Source organism: Gambusia affinis, linkage group LG12 (assembly GCF_019740435.1).
Source record: "Gambusia affinis linkage group LG12, SWU_Gaff_1.0, whole genome shotgun sequence".
In the NCBI taxonomy this organism is placed as follows: Eukaryota; Metazoa; Chordata; class Actinopteri; order Cyprinodontiformes; family Poeciliidae; genus Gambusia; species Gambusia affinis.
In genome coordinates this window covers 16341736-16363524 of record NC_057879.1, presented here as the reverse complement: position 1 = coordinate 16363524, position 21789 = coordinate 16341736, and the positions used below count along the sequence as shown (strand labels likewise).

The following is a 21789-nucleotide window of genomic DNA, read 5'->3' as shown; positions in this document are numbered from 1 at the left end:
ATTTATAGATATGTATTGTAAGTAAACTGTTTTACGCTTCTATTTTTTTTTCTTTTTTAGCAACTTTAATAATTATGGCTTACAGTCGAGAGTCTCAGAAAATTAGAATACTACATTGGACAAATCAAAATTGGATGTTTTGAGGACATAAATCAGGCTATTGAAAAGTATGTACATTTCTATGTACTCTATACTCTTGCATGAATTCCTGCATCAACTCAGTTTTTATTGGTGTGCAAAATTTAAAATAAAATCTGCATATTATTGACTTTAGAGAAAATAAATATTTTCTAGGTTTTACAGAAACGTATTCCACTTGTTGATCAGTCTTATGGTTAATCAAATCACAATATATAATACATTTGTATGATTCCTACAGTGCTACCTGTAATAATCCTCATCCCTGAATCCCATTTTAAAGAACTGCTCCTTCAACAAGGACAGAGCGGACCTTAAAGAGACAGAAGCAAAAACAAAGCATCTGCAGTGTTAAGAGTGGAGTCAGCATCGTTTAGTAGCCAGAAATTATTTTTTACATTAAAGCATTTAAACTAAGGACGCACCCAAAAGATTATGATTTTATCATGATCTGCCTGACAAAAAAAAAAAACCCAACAAAAAATGTTTTTTTTTTGTTTGTTGTTTTTTACCTTTTCTCTAAATGCAATAAATCTCCCTCCGTCTTTGCTCTATAAACTCACCAGCCAACAGCATTCACTTTTTTGCTTGGCAAAAAATGGGGCATGTGCTTTGATGAGTAAATGGGAATTTTGTAAATCCTTTATTTTTAGTTGGATTCAACTGCAATCAAAGGAATTGTTGTATGTTGCAATCAGAAGAATCAGAATCAGTCCAAACTGGAGTCTGCAGGTCAGACCTAACAGATAAAAGCCTAATCTCTAACTAGAACGTGTTCTTTTAGCCCGGCACAGAAAGATTAGAAACCACATAGCATTACATAAACAAATATTGTGAATGAATCGTTCAGCTAGAACTGATATTCAGACCATTCTTATCTGCTTAAAGGAGGAAAAGAAATTAAAAACTCTACAGCAATATCAGCAGGTAAAAAAGTCTCAACAGCTAAATGAAGAAGTTGGCATGTGCACAACATCATTATAGTGTCTAACACATCCGAGAGACATTAGGTAATCAGAGCTCAATACAGTGGAGTAGAAGCTACTTATCTATCCATCATCAGCTGTTATTTGAGAACAGTTATAACATTTCTACTCAATAAAATAACATGGATCTCTGAACTCAAAAGAAAAAAAAAATCTATACAGAATGTTTATGAATCTGTTGATTAAAAAACACAGATAACAGGTCGTGGTGCAGACCAAAAGACAGAAGTTGTGATTCTCTGAGCTCCACTTGGACCTCAATTTATTGCAGTCTCTTTGCAGGTTGCTGAAACATTTGAGTCTGGACCAAAATTGAAAGACTCCCCCCCCCAACCTCCCCCCCGGTCCCTCTGGCTTGTCAGTGTTTCTCTAATCAGTTCTGCCATCTCACACTCGTCATCTTCTGCTTCTCTTTCTTCCCATTTGTAGAATTATGGTGAACCTGCCAAACTCCTGATCCCTGCAGATATGCTCACCAGTTCCGACCAGTCCCTCTCCCTTTCCTTCACACCAACTCTCCACTCTCCATCACACCGTGGACACACTCATGTCCAGTCCTCCCTGTCTCTGCCGGAGCCTGAGGACTGGAGGAGGCCCATCTCGGCTGTCCGTCCTGGCCTGGCTCAGGGGGCTCGCTCCAGCTCCCTGCAGGTCCCCCACGGCGGTCCTGAGAACATTGGCTTGCCCCCTCGTGCAGCCAGTTTCGACGTGCCCTACAGTCGGGATGACGGCTCGTCTGATCAGGGCTCGGGGTCCCTCAGCCCTCACGCCGCACTGCGGCGGCGCGGGGGTCTTGTGGAGCAGAAGGACATCATTATGGCCCACCAGGCTCACAAAATACAGAGCACACCACAAGCCCGCAGGAAGGAGTGGGAGTAAGTATAAAAGAGCTTCCAATTCAAAGGACTCCTTTTAAACTGTGCATGTAAAGATGATAAATCTGAAAGGAGTACGATGAAAGCCTCAGTGAAAGAAAAAAAAAATTCACAAGGATAATACATGTTTTTTTTTTTTTTGTATTAACCTGTAAATTACAGCTTTGTGGAGACAGATTTGGTCAAAAACGTGATCTGAGACTTGTCAACAAAAAGCTTCTTTATGGCGGCCCAGTTCCATCTTTCTAAAAAGACCTAAATGTGAGCAGACATGAATAATAATAGGACTGCTGAGCTGGAAATACAATGTAAGCCAGTGCTGACAGTAATAATTACATCTGCAACTCCTGCTGCGGCGTGTCTGTCTGTCATCAAAATAGAAGATGTGACACGCCACAGCCTCAGCAGATACTTAATACACCAAGACATTTCGATGTTTACTAAAACTATGGCAATTAATTGGTTATTTTATGACTAAGTTACTCAGAGAGCAATTTTAAATTTGCTTTTATCTAATAGTTTTGGGTCTACGAGTATGCACTTTTTCTCTGCAGCACAAAATAGTAGGAGAGAAAAGTGAAGCATTTCGAGTGTTGGTAGAGAACAAAACTGGATCCAATCAGCTAGACAGAAACTCAAATTTAAATGAATAATAATATTGCTTCTTGTGCCTGAAGAAAAGTAATTTTCCTGCAAAACTATATTTATTTAATCAGCCAGCCTCCTTCTTTGCTTCAAGTACTATTAACATTCACATAACAATGAAGATTATGAATTTTTAATATTATAATTAATGAAAATACTCTTAGGAAATCTAATGATTTGGTTGATTCCACTGTGTGTGGAATGAAGTTCTTTATCACATATGAACTTTGTGTAAATAATTGTTACACAAAAGTCATACAATTGTTTAAATTGTCTTGTTATGATCTGGTGATTGCTGGGGAAGTTTGAATATCTCACTACGCTGTAAATTCTGTGGTTTTAAGCAGACGAAAGTGAAATAGTACACGAGTGTTGGATTGTGGTGCACAGAATTACAATTCAACTTAGAGGTAAACAATAATAATAATACATACTTAACATACCTTTTATCTTGATTTTCTTTAATGTAGTTACCTGTACATATATGAGATGCAGCTGACAGGTTTTTGTTTTAGATTCAGTGCTCATTTTGAATGGATTTGCATTTCTATATATTAAACTTATTATTTGTGACAAGGCCACTCTCATGGGCAAATTTGCAGACATGTTTATTAAGACTTAACTGATTCATCTAAGATTTTACGTTACTCCAGGGATGATCTCATACTCACGCCACATTTTTAAGTGTCTTTTGTAGATGTCCTCAAATTAACTGATGCATTCCCAAACCACTATGCTTTTAACTTTTTTGTTCAGAAACACCCACGAAATATTTATTCTGGAGCTTTAAAACATCTCAACATATCATTTCAGACCATGCAGATAGCCAGCCATTTTATGCCATTGTGTTGCAGCTTTTCATTTCACACCCTTGTTAGTGTCATCTTGATATTGGAGTGACTTATATTTATTCAGATATTTGAAAGCATTTTTGCACTTGGCATTTTGTCACATTTCAACCTCTAATTTCAACATAGTGTGCTGCGATTGTATGAAATTGAGATAGACCAACACAAACTAATCTATATTTGTGAATTGGTAAAAAATTACTGCGTTGTGCTCAGAAATTTTTGCAAATAAAATTCTTAAATATGTGGTGTGCATTGGTATTCAGCTTCCCGCAGGTCCTGTGGGGTATGCCTATACCAGCTTTACACATACAGACTGGTATTTGCCCATTTTTCTTTGGAAAATAGCACAAGCTCAGTCAAATTAGATAAAGAACATCTTTGTACACGTTTTTTGAACGTCTTGCCTCAGATTCCTTACTGGATTTAGATTAATACATGGTTTTACTGTGATGTAAATTAGTATATGTATTTTTGATTGCATGTTAAGAGGCATTTGCCTGTTGCAAGCTGATTCTAACATTTTGGTCTCTTATGTCTGAAGCATATTCTTCCTTATATTGTATGTTCCCCTCAATAGGATTTAAAATCTCCCAATGGGACCTGTTTTAGCCTCCTTTTTGGACCATATATCCTTTAAATTTTTTAGTATTTATACTACTTTGTGTTGGTTTTTCACATAAAGTCCAAATAAAAGAGTCTAAGAGAGTTAATACTTTTCTAAGGCACTGTACATTCACAAATAGGTTAGATCTGATCATCTGCAATGTTGTGACTTTGCAGTAAATGCACCAATTGTCTAAGTTTTCTCATTTTAACTAATTCATTCCACATTTTAGAGTTGATTCAGGAATATTTTTCAGTGCGATGTGCTTCAAGCATTGCTTTTCTCAGTTCCTTATTTGTCATATTTGCTGGCATCATGCTAAAATTCAAGAGACTTTGTCTCTCGTTCTTTAAATAAAACAAGACACCCACTCAAACACAATTGGCATATCACAGGGAACTGACTCCAGTTTCATCTGAAAAATAACCAGTAACACGACAGCAAGATCCAGATTGTTAATGCTGAACCCTTTTTACCTTGGAAAGTAAATGATTCCAAATTACTTATTTCTCCTTATTATCTTAGGCGTGTTTTTATATATTTCCCATGTGTTCTTAAAAGTGCAAGTGACAGCTGCATTTAAAATATTTTCCATATCATATTTTGAGAAATAGTGTGTATGCCTGTATTTGCTTCGGTTATCAATATAATATTTTTGTTGCTGTCAAATCAGTTCTAACCACTTTTTTTTCTGCAGTGTATCTGGTCAAATGTTTTTTAGTGTAATTAATGGTGGAGCTCTTCATGCTTACCTGTGAACCTCTGAACTCTGGAGCGGGAGCGGTTTGATTGTCTACCTCTCACCACTTGAACATGAAGAGGCGCTGTATCAGTGCAATCTACAGTCAACTAACATAACAATTCCTCCTCCCTTCTTCTTCTTCTTCTTCTTCTGCTTTCTATTTACTGAGCTCCTCTCTATTTCCATTTTATTGCTATACACTATTGTTAGGCCTGTGTCCTTCACAAGGTACAACACATATAAAAATAAAATATATCCAAATAGATGATTAATGTAATTTTTTGGGGAAAGATGTATAAATGTATTGTGGTTATTTGTCCATTAGGGGATGCTAGGGAATCAAAGTAGAGCTGATGTGTGTGATGAAGTAAGCAGTAGAGTTTCTGAATGCTGGTGAGCTTCGCCTCAGAATGTTAAAAAGCTATTAACACTCTTTAATGGGTAATATGACATGTTTGTAGAGCTGACGATTGAATGTGTGAGATTCCCCCCTCCTCACAGGCCTTTTAATTGAGATTTCTCCACATTATTCCAACATTCCGACCCAAATTTGTGTTACTAAACAAATTTGGACTCTCGTTCAGAGATGTGTAACTGGTTATGTAAATATGCGACATGAACAGACACGGCTTTGCGCCAATCTGCGGCGATATAAGAAGCCATTATTAGACGAATCAAACTGACATAACTCAGAAGAGAGAGTGTCTGTTGCTAGGGAACAGAGAGAAAAATAAAATGCTAAAACCACTCCAGTCAATGTTGGGTGAAAGCCTGTCTGCAATTATATAAATGCCCTTCAGAGCTCTGGCACAAAGTGCCATTAATGTTTCAGCTCTCGATGCATGTCACCTGCAGAACAAACTTCCTCAGCCTTCCCCTCTGCATGCGTGACGTTTAAGATGTGACTCTTTGCGGCTTATTTGACCAAAATGTAAAACCGCACGTCTATTTCAGCTGTGGCAGCACGCTTAATCTTTCTCAAAGTTTGGTAAGGCCCCGGCAAATTTATTAAAGCTTTTGTGCTCGCTTAACGGTGCTATTTTTGTACTTCTCTGAGTAGGCTGCAAACAAAAGCCAAACAGTCTTAAAGCAGGCTGCACCTGGTCATCTGCATACTGTTGTTTGGAGCATCAGTGTGGCGACGGTGCTGTGCACAAGTCTGTCAGCTTCCTCCCCGCAAGATGTCCAGTGACCCCGATTGGGAGGTGTGCTCGTGTTTGTGTGTTGGGAGAAGCAGATTTCTGTAGGATGAGGTTGCTCTATTGTGCAACATGGCTTTTGTTGGCAGAAATGAAAAGAAAGAAGCAGGAATTCAAGAGAGCTATGTAGCTATGGAAACAACAGCAAAAGAGAGAGCTGGAGACACGAGTGCGGGGAGAGATATGTGCTTTTGGCAGAGATGGACAAATATTTCTATAAGGCAACACACGAGGAGATGTTTTTTGTTTTTCTTGGCTTACAGAAAAAATATTCACACCCATATTCTATATTTTGTCACTTTACAACCATAACCTTTCTGTGTTATAATGGGATTTTTCTTTGCTTGATAGACCTGCACAAATTGTGGTGTAATTGTTATGTGGAAGGGAATTCTTTTTTTCATATTTGTTTTAGGAATAGTTCACATTCGTACACCCTGTCTCCCTGAGCCACAGAGCCATGTTTCCCTAGATATGTCTTTTTGCACATGTTGAAACTTCCTAACACAGATTAAGCACATACAGATTGGACAAAGGGGGTCTTTGTGCATCACAAGATGCAGTCTTGTGCAGTCTTTAAAATATTTTCTTCTAGGATTTTCCTTCACCTATTACGTCTCCATTGTTCCTGCAGAAGAAAAATGTCTCCTTAGCATGAACCTGCCACCACCATGTCTTGCAGTGGAGAGTGTGTATTCAAAACAATGTGCTGGGCTGGTTTTCTACTTTACATGTTGCTTTGAAAATAAGTGAAATAGTTAAATTTTGATCTCTTTAGACCAGAATGTCTTCTACATGTCTCATGTCCTTCTTTCAAAAGTGTCTCTTTTCCTGCTGCTGTTTCATAATAGCCAGATTTGCCGATTGCATGACTAATAGCTGTTCTGTCAACCTGTTCTTCTGTCTAAGCCTTGTATCTCTGCAGCCCAGCCAAAGTTACCATGAGCTTCCTGGAATATTTTTTTTTTATCAATATCCTTGTTGCTGTACTTGTCAAATTAGATCTTTGGTGATACTTTGTTAGGCTTGCTGTTCTCATAAGAGGCTATAAAACTCAGGTTGTTGTGTTATAACCGGATGCAAACTTCTGCATAGCAATATGCCTGACCTGTCATTGTTTTCTTTTTGTTGTTTGTTCTCTCTCTCTTTTTTTTTTTAATAAACTGGCCAGTGAGGCTTTTTACAGAACTAATGCATTCTAAATTTGTAGATTAACACTTTTAATAGTGTGAATATGTTTGCAAGGGACTATAAAATCTACCATAAAGTAGAAATGGATGTCAATCAGGATTTTATATGCTTGTGTATTTAGATCTTCCAACCTGGTTCCAGTACAGTAAGGGCAGCAAACAGAAATCTTTTCTGAAACTTATTCATATATCCTGCTCAGTCTTTTCTCTTTCCACATCTCAACTTGTTTGCCAAGTGAGATTTTGTCACTTTTTCCTTTTCCCTTGTGTTAGCTATTAACCTGAAAAATTGGTTTGGGATTTCAAGGTGACTAATACCGTCACTGTTTGTTGTCATCAAAAGAAAGGAAAAAAAAATGTCCGCATCAGTTGAATAATCTGTCTGTGGGGGCTGAAGTGGTCATCTTCAGTAAAACGCTGCGGGGCGGGGCGGGGAGCAGATGGAGTGAGAGCGCCCAGTCACCTAATGAGGTCTCACTTGTGGCAGGGAGTGAAAAAGACCCTGCTTTCTTATGCTTTCGCTCTAAAAAGGAAGCGGCCCTAAGATCTATTTCATGTTCTATTTTTACCCCTGACTATTAATCCAATATTAGCACAATGGCCCAGTTTTCACATGTTGCAACAGTCTGCCACTGTTATAGGAAAGATGACAACACTGTATGTCTGTCCTATGGAGGAACAAACCTCTTATCTCTCTGTGCATTATTTTGTACATAGTTTGATTTTGATTTCACATCTTTTTTTCCTCCAGCACCCACCAGCAGCTTTACATAATTGTGTTTTGAACCCACACAGCCTGCTGTATGCAGTCACTTTTTTTGTTGTTTTGGAGGATGTGTTTTTGTTCATCCTCAACAAACTAATTGCTATGGTAACTAAATGCACGTCCCTCCTCTCGAGCAGCTTCCATTCAGATGAATTTTGAAATGTCCACGAAGTGCAGCGCTGTGGGAGGGTACAGGCGGTGCTATATGCGCTCCTGGTTGATGATTTTTTTCCCCCTCCTTTTCAGTAGGTGATCAGTTCAAACACGAAAGACGCTTCAACAGATGAGGCAAACTGGCTAATTTTCCAGAAGTTAATCACAGCGGGAAGATGCGTAAAGTTTTGAAAAACGAGTCTCGGAACTCTCTTTCTGATGGGCATGTCGTAGTTTTTGTTTCCCGCGCTTTGCCAATTCACTACCGGCTTGGATGTTGGTAGAAGATTACAACTTCAGTGGATATTTTCTCTTTTTTTTCGTCCTATAAACTGCCCTAGTTAGAGAGGCGCGCACATTAAAAGTTGTTCAGAGCTGATTGTTGCGCGCTGAAACTGTTGATTTCGTCGCTACCTTGATTTGATTCATGGAAGATTTTTCAGAAAATTGAAGCAGCTGAATGGTATAGTAGTTTCTTTTTTTCGCCTTGTGGAGATGGAATGAGAGGATTGTGCAACTTGTAAAGGAATCTTACAGCTCGAAAAGCTGACAGAGGACTGAAGGTGAAAGATCTTTGCAACGTTTGCACTTCTCCTTGTAAGTAAGACTGTTTAAATTGGTTGACTCCTTATTTATTTTTATTTCATTGCACTGTAGAATGGCTCGTTTCGGAGACGAGTCCGCTCCCGCCACGGTGGACTCCGGGGATGGCGACTTGGAGCGCGGTGGCGACGGGCAGGACGCCGCGTCCGGCGGGCTGACCGCTTCCATGAAGCAAGCCAAAGCGCAGCGGGCCCGGACCATGGCTCTGTACAACCCCGTCCCTCACCGGCAGAACTGCCTCACCGTCAACAGGTCGCTCTTTATATTTGCAGAGGACAACATCATTAGGAAATATGCAAGGCGGATAATAGAGTGGCCATATCCTTACATTAAAAGCATTATTCGTGTTTTTAAAATGTTTTTGTTTGTTTGTTTGTTTGTTTTTTAAGAAGTTGTTGCTGCGAGTTGTCAGTTCAGAACCATGGATAGCGAAGTTTTCTTTTTCTTTTTTTCTTTCTTTCTTAGTCCTGTTTGCTGAGCTGCTGTCTTCTCCACGATAATGACTCCGATTTAGTGAAAAAAAAAAAAATCACGTTCATATGTTGCTGTGCAACTTACTCTGCGCTGGTTCTGGCAGGAATCAGAAAGCAAGCATGTGATGATCATTAAAGGCAGCTCTGCACACTGTGGGGGTGTCATGTAGGCACATCTCTGCTGCCTTAGTGCTCATTGGAATATGAACCTGGCCATGAGTAGGAGTCAGTTCAAATTCAGCAGGCAGCTCTTCTCTGGTTCCCTGCTGTAGAGCTGGCAAACCGTTTCCCTTTCTTCGGAAAGCTTTCCAAGGAATCTGTTTTGTCATTGAACATCACGTGCACAATTCTGCAACAAGATGACAAAAAGACGCTTGCTTACTTTCTTTTTGTCCTCACAAAGTCTGTTAGAGCTCTGTTCCTTGCATCATCAGCTCGGCAGCACCGCTCTGTTGCCATATCTGCCCACCTCTCCTCCTGCCTCACACCCCCTCCAGAACGCCGTGCCAGTCTCCTACAGTTACCTAACCACATGCTCTCTGTGGGCGTGTGGGAGTCGGGAGAGTGGTCAACACTAGCTGGCCACTGATGTGTGCATCAGCAGAGGCAGAGGTGTAGTGCATGTGTGGGAGAGAAAATGGCCAGTGTAGTAATTTGGTGGCTGTGAAAACAGCACGTGTCCGAGTGTTGACTGGGTGAGACCTGAAACGTCCAAAAATCTGGGAATGTGGGTGCAAAACAAATCCGTGTGAATATTTACAAGTCAAGTAACGCTGGTTGTTGCACACTTCTACCAGAGAATTCAGCAAGTCGCTTGCTTATTGTAAATTTATTGGTCAAGGAAAGCCACACTCACATGTGAAAAATTGCACATTGAGAAGTATCCAGATCCCTGGGAAACCAAGAGTAATGTGTTTTATTGGGGTTTTATTTAGCAGATCATCACATGGTACAATATAATTGTGAAGTGGAAGAACGAGATAAATGATTTTCAACATTTTCCTGAATAGAAAGCTGACAAATTATAGTGTGAGTGTTCATTCAACCCTTTGAGTCAGTGTGTTTTAAAACCACCTTTGGCCACAGTTCTAGCTGCATGTTAGTATTTCAGGTTTGTGCCAACTTGCCTTTCCTTTCTTACCAGCTTTTCTGTCACTTCTAAAGAAAAACATCCCCACACCATAATGCTGCCATTAGCATGTATCACAGTAGGGGACATTGCGTTAAGTAGCGATATACGGTGTTATTTTCCAACAACACCTTGTGCTTCATGTGTAGAGGAAAAAGTTCAGTTTTGGTCTCATCTAGCCAGAGCAGCCTTTTTACATGTTGCTGTGTCTCCTATATAACTTGTGACAAACTTTAGGCTGCTTTCTTTCTGAAGCTGCTTTTATTGTTTCCGGTTTTCTATAAAGACCAGATTTGTGGCAGCTCATGTCTTGTTCCTCTCAGAGATGATCTCCCATGAACTGTGGATTTCTGCAGCTCCTCCCAGGTTACTGTGAACCTCTTGGTTGCTTCTCTGGTTGCTGCTCTGTTGGCCTGGCCTATCATTTTAGGTAGACAATTATGTCCTGGAAGGTTTAGCGTTGTCCCATCATCTTTTTATTTCCTTATAACAGACAGGAAAGTGCTCCATTTAATGTTCAAAGTTTAAAATGATTTTTTAAATCTAATCCTTTATGTCTGACCTTTAAATAATTTTCTTTCAGCTTCACAATAATATGCCAGTCTGTTGCAATCGAGCACCCCAAAAAAAATTTATAAAAACACACACTGAAATAAATATGAATGCTTTTGCCAGGCACCATATATTAATAAATTATATTTGGCAGCAATATGTTTGATACATTTAGTATAATTATTACATTTAATTATTAATAATTTTCTTTAATACAGAAAACCTTGTTTCCATTTGTTTGGTCTACAAAATTGTGTCTCTAATTTAAAGCAGAATTTAAAGTAAATTAATTTCTGTCAAGGATAAGAGATAAAACATAATAAATCTTTAGCAAAAGACTAAGGATGTTTACTTTAATTGATTGTAATAAACCATGTTAATATATAATCAGTTTCAGAAGACAAAACTAATTTTCTGGCCATCTGAACATGTTTGGACTCTTATACAAAACAAGATGTCTGAGATGTTTGACTTCAGTCAGTGTTGACAGAGATTATTCGTTATTATTATTTATTCTGGAGGAAAGGGGAAATGTGTTACACCACCACCGCATTAATTTGGCTTTTTCTTATTGAATGCAATAAATTAATCCTTTGTCTTTAAGGAAAACAGCACAAACAAAGATGTACCAGAACAAGGAAGAAAAATGCACAGATCACCTCAGACCAGATGACGAAGTCAGTAGATGTAATTGAAAAAAACAAACAAACTTTATTATTGTTGTCTCTGTGCTTTACTAAAATAGTCATTCTGATCCACAATATGTATTTATTTTTTTGTATTTCATAGTGCTACAAGCACAGTCTTAAATGTATTTTACTCAAACTTTTCGAGACAAACTGGAGCAAAGTAAAGGATGATTGCAAAGTGGCAGGAAAATGATGATTTGATGATAGTGACTGTTTTTGAAATGTTTTTAAATAAAATAAAATCTGTAAAGGATGGCATGCATTTAGCCTTCTATGCTTGGAGGTGAAGGTACACAGCACAAGGCTTAGTGTTGGGCGGATTGGAAACATCAGTTTATAAAGAGAGGCAATAAAAAAATATCTGAAACTTTGAACATCTTGCAGAGCACAGATCAATCAGTAGTTGTAAAATACAAATATAACACAAATATCAAGAAATGGCTGTCAAACAGGAAATAAGCTGCAGGAAAGAAGCATGAGGAAACTATAGGAGCTGCAGAGGTCCATTGCTCAGATAGGAGAATCTGAGCTCTACTAGCCTGGACCTCTATAAAGACTGAGAAGAACATCACTGAACCCACAAGACTCTTATACAAAACAAGATGTCTGAGATGTTTGACTTCCGTTTGTCACGAGCCATATAGGATTTTCCAAACACATTTGGAGGAAGGCGCTCTCCTCAGAGACCAAACTGAACTGGACCTTCAGGTGTACATCCCAAACGGTAAATGTGGGGAAGGAAAACACTACTGCACACTGAACATGTCATCCTGACTGTAACAAATAGTGGTAGTAGGATTATGCTTTCAGCAGGGAGAGGAACACGTCATGGTGAATGGCAAGATAGATGGGGCTAAATTAAGGGCTATCTGGGAAGAAAACCTAATAGGAGCTGCAAAAACCTTTTAACTTTGGTTGAGGTTAATCTTCCAGCATGACAGCGACCCTAAACCTGGAGCAAAAGGTGCAAAGGAAAGGTTTGGATCAATCCAAACCAGACCCAGTTATTGTTTGCCCCAAAATTTGAAACGTTTTCAGTTTTAGTTTACTGTTTGTTGCTTTATGTCTGTCTATCAAATAAATTATAAAAATATGTGAAAAAAGTTGAAAGAGTATCACAAATTTTACGCCACTACATGTTAGTTTAGAAAAGTGGAAATGTTAGTGATAAAGGGGCCAAAACCTTCCAAATACATGAACCCAGGTGGTAGTTATCAAGACTAAGGGTGAGAGTAATGATGGATCAACTGAGTGAGAAGTATCTGCATCATTATCTATTTCTGATCCTAGCATTGTCAATGTGAGTCGTTATGTGTCTCGGAGGACCCCATCTAAGCTCTTCTCCTTGAGTCAGTGACCCCGTTTCGCTCTTAGCAGGAAAATTAATAATGAGCTGCACATCCCTCTCGGGAACTCTGGTGAACTGAATGTCACAAATGTTGGGGCTTAAATAGTTTATGCCACTTAACACATGTACATGTGTTGCTCTCCAGAGACCAGTGAAATCTCAGTTCTTCAGTAGTTCTGTATTATCTGGCTTTTAAAAAAAATTTGCCAAAAATTTGTCTTACAACTTTGGAAGGTTTGGGAGCGGCAAGCACTCTTTACTGTGCATTAAAAGAGAAGCGTATGTATCAATATGTTAATTAGGAGTGCAATTATAATGGACATGTTTGTTTATTCTTTGCCATCAGAAAACATAATTAAAGCTTACCGGATGGAATTGAAAACTACCGAAAAGCTTGCGGACTCTTTGAGCTACACTTACCAATTGCATCAGTGTAGATTCACTGTAAGATGAAATGAGGAAACATAATGCAAAACATATTTCTGAGTTTTACCTCAGTGACACATTGGTGGACAAGTGCAGTGTTTTCATAATTTCGTCTTTAAACAGTAAATGAAAGCAGTCCCTTTTTCTGCTCAGACATTAACCCTGTATGCGTCTTAGGAGTTTAATTAAAACCTTAGTCTCTTTGTCAGAAGAGACAGACACAATCTTTAAAGACTTGTGATGCAGTGACAGTAGGCTGAATAAATCGAGGCTTTAGCCTGCTGTCATGTCAGCTATTGGAAGAGAAAGAAACCTCAGTTGTTTGCTGTACTTTGTGCAGTTACACCGTCGGGCCAAGGTGACTTCACATTGCACTTGTTCCCTCCCTAACCTGCTCTTCTTTCTCTTCATAAAAAGCACTTTTAAAAACATGTTGCCATGGATACTTGCAGTCTCTGTAACAGACTGGCTTCAATACAAGGAAAAATGTACCATGGAGGTACTTCATCCATCACACAGTTTTTTTCTCCATTTTCCACTGAATAATATCTTTTGAATACATTTAGTCAGCATTGCTAACTTGACTGCTTTTCTCTGTCTTTCATGTTAGTTTTTTTCTGTTTTTGTCCTTGGGATAAAAGAACTTTTCTTAACCTCTTGACCTTTACGCCTTTCGAGTACATGATCCTGGCTACCATCACTGCTAACTGTGTTGTCCTGGCCTTGGAGCAGCACCTCCCTGGAGAAGATAAGACCCCCATGGCAAAGAGGCTGGTGAGGAAGAAATGTGGTTTAACAATGGTTTCCTGGAGTCAGAGGGAGTTAAAAACAACTGTCTGGCTCTTGCAGGTTGTTTTGTTCTATAATCTGCAGATATGAATGAAGATGTGTTGTATTCAAAAGCTGGGTTTTAGTTCATAAAATAACAGATTAGTTAGTTAGAGCTTAAGGACATTTTTGTGGTTTTTATTGAAAAAAGTCAAAAATTAAAATTGGTAAACTATGCTTCATTTGTAGTTTTATCAGGTAAGGAATAACAAAATTGCAAAAATGTGTTTCTATTGCAGTTTTGTGAAATACACAAATTTTGATACAGACGAAAATCCTCCTCATCCTAGTGCAAAAATTGATTAAATATATGACTTTTGTTGCATTTCAATCAAGCAGTTATTTTTTTGTAATTGAAGGTCAATGGAATTACAGCTAATGACCCAAAATCCATCCATCCATCCATTTTCTTAAACCCTTGTCCCTAGTGGGGTCGGGAGGTGCTGGTGCTAATGCTCTCCAGCTAACGTTCAGTGTGAGATAATGACCCAAAACATACTAGTGAAATCACCAAGTCAGTTTTACATAACATTCCTCCTTAAAACATTTTAGACTATTATAGAAATATTTTACAAAAATTACATCAGGCAAAAATAAAAATATTCAAGCAGTTCAAGTGAATTCTATTTAACAGTTATTTTTACATAACCAGTCATAACTACTTTTTCAAAACATTTTTAGTTTCAATAGTAAAAGTCTTCATGTTGTCTGCTGGGTTAAGACTTTCTTCATGATCATGACACATATTAGATTTAGGAACAGTTTAAAAAGCAGTGTATGTCATAGTTATGGATGAAAATGTATTCTAATCAAACTTTAAATATCATAACTTTTAATATATAACTGTTTATGTTTGTGAAAGACAGCTCAAATTTCTGCCACGTCTTGCATTGATGGGTTTTTTAGAAATACTCATTTGGATTCTAATAGACGTACATTGGGTGTAAAAAAAAAATCTTCTCTTTTTTGTTTAAACCTAACAATGTAAACTAAGTGTGAAAGTGAAAAAAACAAAAAAACAACTACTACTCAAAGGCCATGTGGTCTCAAAAGTCCAGAATCACTTACTCAGCTTTTCAGCATTCAGTTATAGCTGGTTACAATCACATATATTTGTCATTTGTTCCAAAAGAAAGCACATTGAAAGTGTTTCTATTGGAGAAAAAGAAATGAAACTGGTCATATTGAATAGGTGTTGGTGAGTTAACAATTTTTCTTTTTATTCCTGATGGATTTGAAGGGAATTAAAGGACATGCCATAATTATTTCTACCAACACACAGGGTGAAACTTTATATTATTAACATAATTCTTGTCTGAGTCTAAACAGAGAGAGTTTCTATTATTACATTGTACATTTCATCAACATGCCGCACTTTATTATGTAACTATAGATATAGTTTTTTTCTGAAGACCCTTCTGACATCTGTACTGACTTTACTTCCCACAGGAGAAGACAGAACCTTACTTTATTGGGATATTCTGCTTTGAGGCCGGGATCAAGCTGGTTGCGCTTGGTTTTGTTTTCCATAAAGGGTCCTACCTGAGGAACGGGTGGAATGTCATGGACTTTATAGTCGTTCTCAGTGGGTGAGTTACATCAACCATTTTAACCTAAATCATGGTGAGAAATATTTATTTTGGTATTCGCATGAATGCCAAAAGGGACTAGAGAGGATGTTTTAAGAAAATAAGTAAACTTCTTGAGGAATCTCTGAACATGATGGCACAACAAAGGATTTTACATAAAATCAAGAAAGTTTTGGGCAAACTTGAGCATCGTCTTTATGACACTATCATGGAGAAACAGAGTGTCTTCAGTCAGAAGTTTCTTCAAATTTTCTGTAATACAGACCACTACAGGAGATCCATTCTTCCCACAGTCACACTATGTAAAGAATATCTAAGTAATATGTGTTATAGCAACATTTACAAATCAATAAAGTATTTTTTTATTTAATTAACAGAGGATGAATAATTACATAGGGAAGAAGAAATAGAGTGGCTCATTCCTGTTGCTGCTTTAAGAATAACACCATTATTGATCCATAATCCAAAAGAGCAGCCATTAGTAGACTTTAGTAAAAACAAAAGTACTTTGCACATCTTAAGTGGAGTTTTTTGTGATAGATGGGCACTTAGGATTTGTATTATTCTCAAATAAATGCCATAAGGAAAAAATAAGATTCCAGAAAGACAAGAAACCTGAATCGTGCCTTGTGCAGTCAGCTCTGTGTGGCAAAGGACAAGAAGGGGTTTTAGTAAAGTAATTTAATGTCAGCAGTCAATTATCATGCTTTTGATATTCCAGGAATTTTTAAGCTTAGGTTTGCTTTTTCAATAAATGATAAGGATATCTTTTGGGATGTAAGCCTTTTTATAAAGAAATTAAATGAATGTTAATATCTGGTTTGTTGTAGGAACTACCTTGGGGCAGTGTTTCTAAAGCACAGGGTTCTGTCCTTCATGTTTTAGATGTCTGTGGAAAACACAGCTGATTCAGATGGCTGCATTGCCTCCTCAGCACGCCACCAAGCACTGCACATGCTTGTTGTTCACGTGTTCATTTAATGCAGGTGTGTGGCAGCAGCAAAACCCCTTAAGCATTCAGGACCGTGTGTCCTTACGATCCAGATTGAGAACTGCTGTTTTAGAATAATCAGTCTCTTTGTTTGGTACATATGTAGCAATTCTGCTGTTATGTCTTATTTAGGTTTTCTGGTGAACTAAGATGTAACTCAATTAAGAAATAAAACGACCTGAAGGGGTGTTTATTCGCCCACCACCATACTTTCAACTTTTTTTTTCTTTCTCGAGGCAATAATTGGCAAAGAGGCATTGCTTTCTTGGCTCTGATCTCTTTTTGTCAGTGAATTGAAAATTCTGAATTAAACTTTTAGTCAATTTGATAAACCATCACTCCAGTATTTTAGCGAAAGGACTGGATCCACTTTGTTTTCATGATATGATATTGATTCTTTTTTTTTTTTTTTTTGTAGATTGCTTGCTCTTTTCTTCCTCACAGTTGCAACTGTAGGATGTTGTTTTTAATCAAACTTCACCTTGATTCTGCCCAGCTCCTGTCTCTGATTGGGTCGAACCCAACAACAAAATTTTGCAATTTTAGTTGGTTAAAATACCCCAGTGGCATGTATGCAAGTGTAACTGAGTTTTCAAAAGAACATTTACTAAAAATGCCAATGGGCATGAGTTATGGTAAAAATAAGACTGTAAAATTGCTATTAATGAAGTGGAATGATGACTAAAATCAACCCATGAATCAACCCATATGCAAACCCATTTTATTTCTGCAAGATGTAGCACATGTCTTTGCAGGACTTGAGGTAAAATTTTACTTCAGAGTTTAGATTCCCGATGAAGGAACATTTATTGTGAAAAAGGCTCCTTTTTATAGTGTGCATATGGATGATACTCAGGGGTCACAGATTTAATTTAAAACCACCTGAGCATGTGGCATGTAACCTTTCACTTGGTTAATAAATTAGTTAACAAGTGAGAGAAATATAACAAGTGTTGTTGAATATTAAGTGGCTCCCTTTTCTTCCAAGTCGCACCAGCCACTTAGCTAGATTCAACCTTTACCACACATTAACAATACTTAATGACAGCTTTCTGTAATCTTTAAGTGGAAAAGATTATTATGTTTTTTTCTTATTTCGAAATACAAAAAGGCTAGAACCATGTGTTTGGCTCAACCTTGTTTTTCATCCATTTGACATACCTTTAATGTCCTCATATCAGGGCATTTAAACTTGAAAATGAATTGCAGTCATATTCTAGTTATACTTACTGATAAGAAGAACTTAATCATTATTTGTTTTTCCAGTATGACATGCAGCCAGAGACCAGTCAGGTTCATGTCATGGCCCAGCAGGTTCGTGCCCAGAATCTGAATTGCAGCAATTTAAAACATGACTATGATGTCTATGAATTGACTTGAAAACTGATTTTCAAAAAGTGTCAATTTCAGTTTCTTAATGGGCAAAACTGGAAGCAATATAATCTCAAACAATGTAAAATTCTCCCACTATGGCGGCACAGTGGTTTTGCTTTTAGTTTTGTTGTCTTACAGCAAAATGGTAAATTCATATATTTGACTATATGTTGCACTGACGACTTCTCTAGGGTGTAACACACGTAGGCGGTAACCTTGCACCAACTTCTGCAGTCAGCCAAGATATTAAGCAGGCATCGAAAATGGATGGATTCAAAATTATGTACTACTTTGCTTCGATTTATCACAAAAATTCCTAATATAATACATCTTATTCTATGTTAAGAAGTAGCACTTAAACACAAATTGAATGAAAGCGGGATCTATCACAAATTTTATTGCATATGTTGGTATTTTAAGAAGTATGTCTAACTTCAAAGTCAATATAAAACTTTTAGAGATATTTAGAAATTAATACTCAGCAGCTGATTTTTCAATTAATTTAGACGACATTTATTTTTTCAGTTTACCAGGCTGTGGCAGGTGAAGCAAAGGATTAATTTCAGACACTGATTGTCAAAATGTGTTGAAGCATTCATGCGTGTTCTGCCGCTGGTGTTGACATTTATCAATATTTTTCACATGTGTGCTCATTCTGCAGCTGGGCGACCTCTAATGCGGACATGCCACCTCTCATGTCTGAGATATTCTTGTGAATTATTGACCTAGCTGCTATGAATTCTTGTAGATTTATTTGTTCGTCATACTCGCTACATACATCTACAAGAAAACATGACACATATGTGCAGAAAGAAGTGTGTTTACACGGTGCTGTCAGGGTCTGGAGTCAGGGGTAGGTGGGTGGATAAGTGGATTGGCGGTTGCGTCTAAAACTCGCTCTGATTTGCCCCCAGCACCTCTGTGGATCCAATGTGAAAGAGGCGCCAGAGATGGCTCTCTAAAGCATAGAAAGAGCAGATGGATGAGGAAGAAGGGGCATGGAATTGAAGAGGTAGAAAACAGAAAATGGGAAGACAAACGTGATGAGAGTGTTCATTTGTTCCATGTAGGACTGGCTGTAGTGAATTAATTGGGCTATGCTGCTTATTGTGCAGTATTCAAACATGCAGGGAGGATTGCTGTTGGCATCTTGGCATCTCATTTCAATCTGACACCCACACCTTTCTTTTTCTGCGTGTTTCTTATTTCTCTTTCCTTCGTTTTCCCTTTCACTCTCTGTCTCTTACATAAAAAGGACATCGGCAGCACGTTTGTTGACCAGTGAATGCTGAACAGCTGGGTGGGTGAGAGATTTGCACAGAATTTACATGGCTGGTGTCTTCAGGGCCTTTGAAAAATATTGAGCTTACTTGGTGCTTTCTAAATTTCTCATTAGTCATCTGTCAAAGTTTGCAGCAAGTAGCTCAAGAAAGTCCAAGTCAAGTTTACTGTAAATTTGCTTCATATGTAGGCCACGCAGCTAAATCTGATCCTCATGTGCAAAAGACAGTTTAAAATTTTAAAATGACAAAAAATATGTTGGGGGCAGGCAAAGAACTGAATTTCTTAACTGTATGACATACTAAGCTGTTCTTTGGCCTGCTGGTTCGGGCCAAGAGGCTTCACAGGCCTGTGACATTATTATTTGCTAATAATGCGGTGATATTATTAGCAAATAGAGGAATGACGTTATTTGCTAAATATTAATTTTGTTTTCTTGGTACTTTAAAATTTGATACATATTTGTATTTGCTAAATTATATTTGAAACACATTTATTTGACACAGCTGGAGATGAACTAGTGTAATTTGTCCCTATATTGAGACATAAGGGTAGATTTTCAGTTGATTAATGGGACATGGCTTGAGATTTTTACAGCTCCACTTTAAAAAAAAAATCCAATTTATGATATGTTAATAATCAAAACTTTAAATTGGTAAATTTAAAGTTTGATTAGTCTGATAAGCTTTTGCAAAAATTTGCAGAATCAGTCTTTCCTTTTGGCACAGTTTCCTTCCATGTTGTGTTTCTATTCCCTCATCATGCTACTATTGTTTCATTGTTTCAGCAGGAGTACATGGTTGTTCAGCTTTCATGTTTCAACATTTGAAATCTCTTGAGAATCATATAATACATAGTAACTAGCAGGATGATCACAGCCTGCTAGTTTCCAAAGGAGGAAACTGTTCTTTCTTCCTTCAGGCTTGTAAAAATTGGATGTTTCTGAAAATAGAAATCTGACTTGGATTATCACTTTAAGGCCAATAGAGCAAGTTGTGTAACAGTTTAAGGAAAGTTTTGCTGGCAGAGGCTGGTACGTTATGTCAAAAATTTAAGCAGTACTTGGTGTTTTTCAATAGTTATCACAAGGTTTGAGCATACAGGAATAGAGATTTTAATCGTTCCTCTTTGGGCAAAGTCTTGAGTACTCTTTTATTCTTCTCTTCCCTTTACACCAACAAGTTTTCTATAAGACTAAGATTTGGTGAGTGCGACGATCCTACAGAGGGATACCTTTTTTATTTAACGTTACCTTGTATTTCAAAGAGTTTAGGATGACAGGTCTGGTTCTGCTCCTGGCCTAAGTGATGCGGGTTACTGTACTGTTGCAGTGAAGAATGAGCTGAGCCAAAAGGTGAAGCTCTCAATTTATTGATTGAGCTATGTTCCTACACTCTTCGGTGATCATGAGTTTTGGATACTGACCAAATGAACGAGATTATGGATATGAGAGGCCAAAATGGGGTTTCTCCACAGGGAGCTCTCCCTTAATATGGCGAGAAACTCAGTCATCTGGAAGGGACTCAGAATAGAGCCGCTGGTCCTTCACGTCAAGAGGAGCCAGTCGAGGTGGATTGGGGGTCTGGTAAGGATGCTTCCTGGATGCTGGTATCTGATCTGATTGAAAATCGGATCAAATGACGAACCCAGCAGTTAGAACACGTTAAAATTAATGGGGACTCGCAGACCGCTCATAACTTCCTGCATTTGCGCCTGTGCCAGTCTGATCAAGAGAGACCAGTGGTATACTTTGTAAAGAGCTATGCAGGAATTTGACAGGAATGTTAGGAGAGAGACAGGAAGTAAGTCACAGTGGTGGTCTGCAGAGGAACTGTCATGTAGGATCCTGTGTGTCATGTAAGAATCTGGTCAAAGCATGAAAAGTGGGATGCAAATGGCATGTTTTGGACCTTAGAATTGCCAACTCATAGTCTAAATGTATGACATAGCAAAAAGACAAACAAGCATAACTGGAGCTTTCACTATAATACACTACTTGACTTAGATTTAACACCTACAACAACAATAAAATTTTGGATGAAAGTTTATGCAGACTTTGTCGTTATCAATATCTATTTCAGTCCGTATTCAGTAATTGCCGGGACAGTTAACTCTATGAGATGAAGAAAAGCCTTCAAAAGATCAACTTAATATTTTAGTGGTCATGCTAAGTTAATCTTATAGACTCAAGAGCTGAAGTTAGGTTCCTTGCTTGTATCTGAAATCATGTCACTTACAGTAATAAAATGCACAAACTCGTCAGTATGCTCTCTGCAGCTCACAAATTTTCTTCCTTGTTGTCGTTCCAGTTGTGGCTGGAATTGGCAACAGACGACCTGATTTCCTGCCACCTATCT

General features: G+C 38.0%; 1 protein-coding gene across 3 annotated transcripts in view; it reads left to right on the top strand.

Moving 5' to 3' along the window:
• The window catches only part of LOC122841125 (voltage-dependent R-type calcium channel subunit alpha-1E-like), a 65133-nt gene that overhangs the window by 1477 nt on the left and 41867 nt on the right, over positions 1 to 21789 (top strand). For all 3 annotated transcript variants that reach the window (XM_044134161.1, XM_044134160.1, XM_044134162.1), the window contains exons 2-5: positions 1554 to 1999; positions 8807 to 9070; positions 14038 to 14143; positions 15647 to 15786. In XM_044134161.1, the coding sequence (XP_043990096.1) occupies positions 1593 to 1999; positions 8807 to 9070; positions 14038 to 14143; positions 15647 to 15786 (917 nt within the window). In that variant the 5' untranslated portion in view covers positions 1554 to 1592. The remainder of the gene's footprint in view (positions 1 to 1553; positions 2000 to 8806; positions 9071 to 14037; positions 14144 to 15646; positions 15787 to 21789) is intronic.